The sequence below is a fragment of the Canis lupus genome, chromosome 36, assembly GCF_048164855.1.
Source record: "Canis lupus baileyi chromosome 36, mCanLup2.hap1, whole genome shotgun sequence".
Taxonomy (NCBI): Eukaryota; Metazoa; Chordata; class Mammalia; order Carnivora; family Canidae; genus Canis; species Canis lupus.
The window spans coordinates 24,618,959-24,629,163 of NC_132873.1; the positions used below are offsets into that span (position 1 = coordinate 24,618,959).

The 10,205-nt window shown below is 43.9% G+C and overlaps 1 protein-coding gene and 1 long non-coding RNA gene across 14 annotated transcripts in view; one reads left to right on the forward strand and one right to left on the reverse strand.

Annotated features, from left to right (window-relative positions):
• The window catches only part of CCDC150 (coiled-coil domain containing 150), a 79,305-nt gene extending 75,162 nt beyond the window's left edge, over positions 1–4,143 (reverse strand). For 10 of the 13 annotated variants that reach the window (XM_072812689.1, XM_072812702.1, XM_072812695.1 and 7 more), the window contains exon 1: positions 3,250–3,457. In XM_072812689.1, the coding sequence (XP_072668790.1) occupies positions 3,250–3,261 (12 nt within the window). In that variant the 5' untranslated portion in view covers positions 3,262–3,457. Of the gene's footprint in view, positions 1–3,249; positions 3,459–3,945 lie in introns of those variants that run through there. The other 3 variants (XM_072812690.1, XM_072812693.1, XM_072812696.1) reach the window with 3 other exon arrangements.
• Positions 3,524–7,065, forward strand: LOC140625429 (uncharacterized). The gene is made up of 3 exons (XR_012024771.1): positions 3,524–3,703; positions 3,892–4,233; positions 6,949–7,065. It is a non-coding gene; the product is annotated as an uncharacterized lncRNA (long non-coding RNA).
• Positions 7,066–10,205: the final 3,140 nt, after the last annotated feature.

A 10,205-nucleotide genomic window follows, 5' to 3' on the forward strand; every position in this document is an offset into this window, starting at 1 on the left:
AAAGCTCAGTCTTGTAAGAAGTACAGTCTTAGAAGAAAGGAATCTAGCTCTAAATGCTAGCACTGCAGCAAAGAGACTATGGCTTGACTTACGTGTGCTTTGCTGTTTTTGAAAAGGTGCAAATATCACTGAATGTAGTCTTGAACCCAGGGCCTGATGCTTGATCATAACAGTAAAAATACTAAGACAGAAGCTTGTAGTTCTAAAAAAAGTTCATTCATAGCGACTTTCATAAATGTATCACTATCAAATTAATACAATTTGATAATGTATCATAAATGTATCATTATCAAATTAATACAATTCTGTCTCCCATGTTTAGGGAGAGTATTTCTACGGAGCGCCTAAGCAGGCTACCTCATTGCAAGGATGGCATGAATAAGACCCATGTCTTAAGTCATATACTAGTAAAAGCCAGGTGACTTTGAGAAGGGGATTTGGGTGCCTAGCTGGCGCAGTTGGTAGAGGATGCCACTCTTGGTTTGGGGTTGCGAGTTTGAGTCCACTTTGGGTGTGGAGATTAAAGATAACTCTTTAAAAATCTTAATAATGAGGGGCACCTGGGTGGCTCAGTGGTTGAGCATCTGCCTTTGGCTCAGGGAGTGATCCCAGGGTCCTGGGATCGAGTCCCACATTGGGCTCCCTGCATGGAGCCTGCTTCTCCCTCTGCCTGTGTCTCTGCCTCTCTCTCTCTCTCTGTCTCTCGTGAATAAATAAAATATTTTTAAAAAAATAAATAAATAAATATAAAATTCTTTTAAAAATTAAAAATATAAATAAAATCTTAAGAAAAAAAAAACAAGAAAGGGAATACTTGCTTCAGTGGACATACGCCCCATTCCTAAATCCAACAATACGTCCAACTACATGCTGTTGGCTCTAAAGTAACAGTCCAGGGACTCAATGTTATCATAACCATTGGAAAATAATTTGCTCAGCAATGCTTTCTTCATTCACTCACACAACCACCAAAACGGTGCCTGAATGCCACCATGAGCTGGGTATGGTCATACACACCGGTGAACAGAACAGACAACATTCCTTGCCCTCCTGGAGCTTATATCCCAACTGAGGAATATAAACATGAAGTAAAATACAGTTTGTTCACTGGTGACAGTTTGTGGGGGAAACTAAAGTGGGAAAGAGGATGGGATAGAAACTGTGACGCAGGCTTTCATTTTAAACACACTGGTCGGGATCCCTGGGTGGCCCAGCGGTTTGGCGCCTGCCTTTGGCCCGGGGCGTGATCCTGGAGACCTGGGATCGAGTCCCACATCGGGCTCCCGGTGCATGGAGCCTGCTTCTCCCTCTACCTGTGTCTCTGCCTCTCTCTCTCTCTCTGTGTGACTATCATGAATAAATAAATAAAATCTTTAAAAAAATAAATAAATAAACACACTGGTCAAAGAAAATATTATTGAGAAGGTATCTGAGCAAAGAGCTGGGACCGAGGTGCTGGAGTGAGCCACATAAATACCTGGAGGGCAGAGAGGTCCAGAGGGAGTGAAGAGTGAGTGCCAAGATGTCACAAGCAGGAGGGAGGTCAGTCAGGCTGGAGAGGAGAAAGTGAAAGAAAGAACTATGGGAGGTGAGGTCAGAGGGTAATAAAGGGACCAGATCACTTTAGACCTTAAGGGCTATTATAAAGTTTTGGCTCGGGTTCCCTGGGTGGCTCAGCAGTTTAGCGCCTGCCTTGGGCCCAGGGCGACTTTGGGGTCCTGGGATCGAGTCCCATGTCGGGCTCCCTGCAGGGAGCCTGCTTCTCCGTTGGCCTGTGTCTCTACCATGCTTTCTCTCTGTGTCTCATATAATAAATAAATCCAAAAAAAAAAAAAAAAAAAAGAGGGAGAGAGAACATTATAAAGTTTTGACCTTTCCTCTCAGTACTCTGAGAGGCCTTGGAAGATGCAGTGGAAGGAGTGGTGTGATGCAAGCTACCTCTCACCTGGATCACGCTGGATACCTGCCCCGAGGTAGGGGGACCAGCTGGGAAGCTACTACAGTAACCCGGGCAGGCGGCGCCACTGGGTGGGACGGAGGTGACAGAAACAGAAGGCCCAGAGGCGGTCAGAGCCCAGACGTATTCTAAAGCCCGGTTTTGCTGATGGGTTAGATAGGAAACAGGAGAGCAAGGAAACAGCCGGAAGGTGAGTAGTGCCGTCAATGGAGACCATGCAAAACCCGCCAGAGGGTCAGGGTTAGGGGAAAGATGGAGTTGTTTCGGGGAATGTTAAATCCCACGCAGGAACAATGACCTGGTGATAGAGGTCAGATGAATCTGTCCGCAGAGTCCAAGTGAGAAGCGTGGGCCGGAGGCGTGAGTTCTGAGGTCGTCCCCCTACGGCCAGCTCGTAAAGCCACCAGGACGGCTAACGGAGAGCCTAAGGGAGGCCAGGACTGGCCCTGCGGCCTCCACGATGGACAAGTCGGGGTCACGAGGGTCACCAGGAGCCTCCAAGTGCGCGGCGCCCCTGCGCGGGGCACACGCCGAGGAGGAGAGGTCCACGTGGGCCGGGACGCGCGTTCTGCTCCAGCGCAGGTGCCAGATCCCGGGCGAACCTTCAAAGAACGGGTGCCAATTCCTTTTTTTTTTTTTTTTTTTTTTCCAGATTTTATTTATTTATTCATGACGCACACACAAAGAGAGAGCGAGAGAAAGAGGCAGGGACGCAGGCAGAGGGAGAAGCAGGCTCCATGCAGGGAGCCCAACGTGGGCCTCGATCCCAGGATCCCCGGGCCACGCCCTGTGCCGCTGAGCCCCCACAGGGAGGCCCCAGATGCCAATTCCCGACACCACATCAAGGAATATGACCGGTGACAAAGAATCTTTTAAGAACCAACACGTCGGGGAATCCCCGGGTGGCTCAGCGGATCCTGGGGACCCGGGATCGAGTCCCGCGTCGGGCTCCCTGCAGGGAGCCTGCTTCTCCCTTTGCCTGTGTCTCTGCCTCTCTCTCTCTCTCTCTCTCTCATGAATAAATAAAATCTTAAAAAAAAAAAAAAAAAAAAACCAAGACGTCGAAACGGCTTTCCTGAGAACCCGACACCACCTGACGAAGTCCTGGGCTGATGGGGTGCGCCCGCCCCTCAGCGGGATCCAGGCCGGGGCAAACCCGGCTCCGAAACGGTTTTCACCCGCACACGACGCCGAAGCCACAAACCAGGGGGACGAGAGAGCGGCGGCGAGAGGTGACGGTGGTCGCCGTCGGGCCGCCAGCTCTGCCCCACGGGCCCCGCACCCGGCCTTACCCCACACTCCATCCAGCCGCCAGGAGCTCGGTCCCGCAGCAGGAGGGCGGGTGTCCATGGAACCAACACAGCGCTTCAAACCAACCCGCTCCGGCGCGGTAGCTCCCGCACGCAGGCGCATCCGCGGCAGCGCATGCCGGGAATTGTAGTTTTCCCGGCCCAGGGGGGCCCTCCGCCCGGGGCGGGACCCAGGAGGCCGGAATCCGGCGGCGCGCACGGAACGCGCAGCCCCGTGACCCGGATGACGACGCAGCTCCATTGTGCTCACTGGCGAGGCATGCCGGGATATGTAGTTTCCTCCTACTCCCCTCCCGGATTGTCCTGCGCTCTTTGCGGAGCTTACGGGTCTCACCTGGCTGACCTGCGGCGCTGGGGCGGGGCAGTTTGGCAAACGCTCCGCAACAGGAGAGTCCGGGATGAGAAAATGTTTTTAGTTTTAGGACTAGAGTATCAGGTGACTTCTGAACGATGGGAAAATAACATTTCGTTAATGAGCATAAAAAGCAGTAAATAGACAAAATTCACATTGTTTTCTTTGAAGGAAAAGCCAAGACCTTGTTCACCCTCATCCATGATGGCCAAACACATGTGTTCTGCTCTCTTGTCTTTTGTCTCATCGTAATATGTTTCTTGCTTTCTCAGGTATTTGTAAATATAACTGCAAAGAGCTAAGAAACAAGAAAGCCTTGAGCATACCTGAAGAGGACACCTGTTACCACCATCAGGGCAACTGATGCATCCCTTTGGTCTCCTTGGGGGGCACAGCTGGGACTAACCAGCCCTTCAGTGAAGGCAGCCAGATTCCAGTTGAGTCCTCATTTGCTAAGCAAGTGACTGAAACGCTCTGGCTCTTCTGGTTCTTCGGAGAGCCAAGCCTCAACATGCGACAGAGAGGATGTCTGTCAAACCACAGCTGTAAGATGTATTCATTAAACTGTGAGCTCCTCTGCCGAAAGAGAAAGGAGCGCTGTATACATTATTCAGGTGAAGGGACCAAATAAGCTTTTAATAGGAAAGGTGGGAGGGTACTTTAGAGCCGCAACACAGAGAGCCAATTATTCCCTCACTATGCACCTTTTCTCTTTCAATGATCTCTGTTTTATCCGTGGAGGTGAGGGGTCTGTATATGTACTCCACAGATACCCACGCGCTTCAATGTAATGATCACTTTCACCTTCCTCAATCTCCAAATTAAGCAGCAGAGAGCCAAATGGATTGAATTTACTGTTTTCCATTTCCTGTCCTCTTTCCACCATCTGGCAAGCCATATAAGAACTTAAATCTAGCAATTACAAAGTTAGAAAAAAAGAATCTGAATTCCTCAATAAACTACTTCTTCTGCTAGAGAATCAGTCCCGGATACCTGAGAATTCATTACATCAAAAGTCTGTTTTTATTCTTTTAAGTGCCTAAACATTGCTTTCCACCACCACCCCCCCCCCATTTCACTCTTGATTTGCAATTGATAAATAGTTTTTATACTTCTTGACCCATTGATAAAGTCTTTTCAGTAATGGAAATCTCGAGATTCCATGAAGACCATCTCCTCTCTCACTACAATACCTTACTAGACTTTTTTTTTTTTAACAACAGATTTTTTTAAAAGATTTATTTATTTATTTATTTATTTTTATTTATTTATTTATTCAGAGAGAGCGAGACAGAGGCAGAGACACAGGCAGAGGGAGAAGCAGGCTCTATGCTGGAAGCCTGACATGGGACTCGATCCTAGATCTCCAGGATCACACCCCAGGCTGCAGGGGGCGCGAAACCGGGCTGCCCACCTTACTAGACTTTTAATTAGTTTTCTGATCACTCTTCCCAACCTTCGAACAGCCACTAAAATGATCTGAAAAAGTACAGATGACCCATCAACAACATGGTGATTAAGGGCATTGACACCCCACGCATTAAAAAATTCATATAAAACTTTGACACCCCGGAAATTTTAATACTCTACTGTTGAAGCCTTATTGATATTTATTTTTTTTATTTACTTATGATAGTCACAGAGAGAGAGAGGCGCAGAGACACAGGCAGAGGGAGAAGCAGGCTCCATGCACCAGGAGCCCGACGTGGGACTCGATCCCGGGTCTCCAGGATCGCGCCCTGGGCCAAAGGCAGGCGCCAAACCGCTGCGCCACCCAGGGATCCCGAAGCCCTATTGATAATGCAGAGTTGATTAACACATATTTTCTGTTTTTACAATAAAGTATGCTAGAGAAGAAATGTTAAGAAAATCATGAGAAAATCTACATATAAGTAGACCCACGCAGTTGTTCAAAAGTCAAATGTAAATCCAATTATTTCAGTCTCTTGCTTAAAAACAGTCAATAGTTCTTCTCTCTTTGAACTAGTAGCTTTAAGAAAATCATAAGGAAGAGAAAATCTACATATAAGTAGACCCACGCAGTTTTTCAAAAGTCAACTGTAAATCCAATTATTTCAGTCTCTTGCTTAGAAACATTCAATAGTTCTCTCTTTGAACTAGTAGTTTTCCACTCAACATAATGAATCCAAAACTGCTTATGACTTCAACTTAATCCACCAGTCAAATCTGCACCTAGTCGCCCAAAGAAACCTTGAATTCAAGCCTACCAGCATGTCTTTGTGCCTGCAGGCTCTGCATCCTCTGCCAGACATGCCCTTTCTCTTATCTGTCTGGTGAACCCAACAGAAATTAAACCTCTCCTGTGAAGCCATTCTATTCCCTCCCAGAGTACTCACTGCACTGCTTTGTAATGGTCAGTGTGTCTTATCTCCTCATGATTAGGCTGTAAGTAACTTGAGGACAGGAATTTTGTTCTTATTTTGAGCTTGTTATTTTCAACACCAAGCACAATGCCTGGCACAACATAGAAGTGTGGTAAGTCCTCCTTTGTTGAGTGAATTAATGAAATAATTCTTAATGCTTCTACTGACAGAAGCTCTTTCTCACTCTCTTGACTATATAAGTATTCTATTTATAAGCCAAAAAATAAATGAATAAAAGCATCCGCTTTCTTCCAGAGCCGGCAATAATTTGCCATTGAAATTACAAAAACGATAGCAAAGGTACCTACAACCACTTCCCCTTGGGGCTGGAAATGTGTTCTGTAGATAGAGAAATGTCAACATAAAAACTCAAAATTTGGGGATTCCTGGGTGGTGCAGCGGTATGGCGCCTGCCTTTGGCCCAGGGCGCGATCCTGGAGACCCAGGATCGAATCCCACGTCGGGCTCCTGGTGCATGGAGCCTGCTTCTCCCTCTGCCTGTGTCTCTGCCTCTCTCTCTCTCTCTGTGACTATCATAAATAAAAATTAAAAAAAAAAAAACTCAAAATTTTCTTATCTTGTTGGTACAATGGACAAATAAGAATGGCAAGTTCTCTAACTGGTCTAACACCTTTTATGGGCAATCCAGACCTTTTGGTATAGTATTGGCTCTCGGTGCAGAGATTAGAATTTGGAGGAGTCTCAGACTTTTTAATGAACTGGTGCTTTGGCCCAGGGCTGGGAAGATAAATCTGTTATTTGAATCCATCTAGAGTAACAACACTTTTTACAAGGTCTCTGTCACTTAGTTTTACCAACTAAATTTTGTGGCCAAGTAGATTTTCACATTGTTCTACTGACTGAATTTAAGAACAATCAAGGTTATGATGATATTACTGCAGCTCTATTTTATGTTTCCTAAGATTACTCTTTTTGTCTTGATAGGTTGATACATAATCAGCAAGAGGAAGAAACATGAGTGTTAAGTCTCACACAGATCACAGATCAACTGCCTGATATTTCTGAATTTTTCTGATTGAATAATAGCAATAACAGCGTGTATCATCTACTGAATTGGTGATTTATATATATATATATATGATCCTGGCTGTAACCTCATGATGTAGTTGTATTCCCATATGAGGCAGCTGAGATTTGGGAAGTTAACTAACTTGCCTAGGGCCATGCAGCCAGTAAGTGACAGAATGGTTATTTGGACTAGGGTCTGTTTGGCTTCAAAGCCCTGTTTTTCAATTTAATTCTATGTCCTACCTATTCTCTACTCCATTTTGACAACAGTGGTTCAAGACAGAAATTTCAACATCTAACTATGAGATGAGAAATACATGTGAGTTGGGGCGCCTGGGTAGCTCAGTTGGTTAAACATCTGACTCATGATCTTGGCTCCGGTCTTGAGCTCAGGATTCTAAGTTTGGGCCGCTCATTCGGCTCTACACTGGACATGGAACCTACTTAAAAAAAAAAAAAAAAAAAAGAAAAGAAAAGAAAAGAAAGAAAGAAAGAAAAAGAAATACATATGCATTAACCCTGTAATGCATATGTACATATACCTTCCGTATAATGGAATACCATATATTTGTAAAAGAAAATGAGGAATGGGGCGCCTGGGTGGCTTAGTGGTTGAGTGTCTGCCTTTGGCTCAGGTTATGATCCTGGGGTCCTGGGATCCAGTCCCATATCGGGCTCCCCACAGACAGCCTGCTTCTCCCTCTGCCTATGTCTCTGCCTCTCTCTCTGTGTCTCTCATGAATAGATAAATAAAATCTTAAAAAAAAAAAAAGAAAATGAGGAAATATAGGTAATAGCATGTGGGTGTTTATACCAAGCCATACCAATTTTGTGTATGTCTTAAAATTTTTTCATAATAAAAAATATGAAAATAAAATAAGAGAAATATATGTATTTATATGAAAAGTTTCCAGGATATACTTTAAATGAAAAAAGCAAGGTGGGGATCCCTGGGTGGCACAGCGGTTTGGCGCCTGCCTTTGGCCCATGGCGTGATCCTGGAGACCCAGGATCGAATCCCACATCGGGCTTCCGGTGCATGGAGCCTGCTTCTCCCTCTGCCTGTGTCTCTGCCTCTCTTTCTCTCTGTAACTATCATAAATAAAAAAAAATAAAAAAAATAAAGCAAAGTGTGTGGAAATAAGACAAAATTTTGTATTTGTATAAATAATCACTAAGAGGATACACAAGAAACCAGTAAAATTAATACCTTTTATTATTCTGCAAATAGGGTGACCATATAATTTTTCAACTTATTCAAAATAATTTTTACAACTTTGTATTATAAAATAATTTTAGATTTATAGAAGAGCTGCAGAAACAGCACAGAGGGTTCCTGTATACCCTGCATCCAGCTTCCTCTAATGTTAACATCTTACATAATCATGCTACAATGTGATCATTGTAGCACAAAGAAATTAATAATAGAATGATATAATTAACTAAGTGACAGATGTTATCAGTTTGCCCAGGAATGTCCTTTTTTCTGCTCCAGAATATAATCCAGGATTTTACATTGTTTTTATTTATCCTGACTTCTTCCTCAGGCTTTGTCGTTCATGACCTTGGGATTTTTGAAGACTGCGGGATAGTTATTTTGTAAAATGCCCCGCAACTTGGGTTTGTCATGAATTTTCTTTTTTTTTTTTTTTTTTTAATTTTGATTTCTTTATGATAGTCACACACAGAGAGAGAGAGAGAGAGAGAGAGAGAGAGGCAGAGACACAGGCAGAGGGAGAAGCAGGCTCCATGCACCGGGAGCCCGACATGGGACTCGATCCCGGGTCTCCTCCAGGATCGCGCCCTGGGCCAAAGGCAGGCGCCAAACCACTGCGCCACCCAGGGATCCCTGTCATGAATTTTCATGATGAAAGCAAGATCATGCATTTTGAGATGAATACCATGGAAGTAATGTTGGATACTTCTTGGTACATCATGCCTGAGAGTACACAATTTGTATGTCTTATTACTGTTAAAGTTAAGGTCCACCTCTTGTGTAGGTGCTGTCTACTAGATTTCCCCAGTAAAATCTTACTATTTTCCTCCCTGCAACTATGAAATATTTGGGGAGAGATACTTTGAGGCTATGCAAATATCTTGTCCTCCTTCAAATTTTCACTTACTAATTTTAGCTGGTTTATCTTGCCAGCAGCAGGTGCTAACATTGATTTTCCATGTTCCTCATTTATTAATTGGAATTCTTTTGTAGAGAAGATTTATATGCTTTCTCCCATTTATTTATTCAGATTTATTCAGTTGTTTCTTTATATCAGTGTCGGTTTATGGATATTTGTTTTATTCTTTGGGTTATAACTCAATACTCTCATTTATTTTACAATAAAATTGTTCTAGCTGTGGCCATTCAGAGATCATGAGGGAGCTGTGCTGTGTCCCTTCTTCCTTTTTATTTTTTATTTTTTTTTATTTTTTTCCCTTCTTCCTTTTTAAAAAAAAATTTTTTTGAGCACTTCCTTACTTTCTGTCACTGCAAGATCTCCAGGCCCACCTTGTATTTTCCTTGCTCAGCCCTAGGTTCAACCACTTCTCCGAGGAGCCCTGTTCCTTTTCATGGAAGAATGGTATTTAAAATCACTGCTGATAGTTCCTTTCAAAAGATAGAGATAGGAAAAAAAAAAAAAAAGATAGAGATAGGAAATACATGTTTATACTCCAACCCATGCATATACATACATATCTATATTTCTGTATCTACCTCTCTCTCTCTCTCTCTCTATATATATATATATATATATATATACATAAATTAACAAAACATGAGTTCCTAATAATCCTGCCACTCAAGTCCAGCACCACAGCTTATTCAGATTTTTGCCCTTTCCTGACTTTTAACTTCTTTCTTTGGATGTAGGAACCCTGACTCTCATTATCCACACTATATCTACTTGTTTTTCCAATCCTAGTACATATATAGTTTTTTAAATTGCTAACCCATATGCAAAGAGAAACAAATTTAAAACTAAAGCATATTGGGGGCACCTGGGTGGCTCAGTTCATTGAGTAGCAGACTCTTGATTTCAGCTCAGATGATCATCTTGGGCTCCTGGGATCCAGCCCCACATCAGACTCCACACTCAGTAGGGACGGGGGAAGAGGGTTGTTCTGCTTGAGGATTCTCTCTCTCCCATCTCCTTCTGCTCCTCCCCTCACTCACA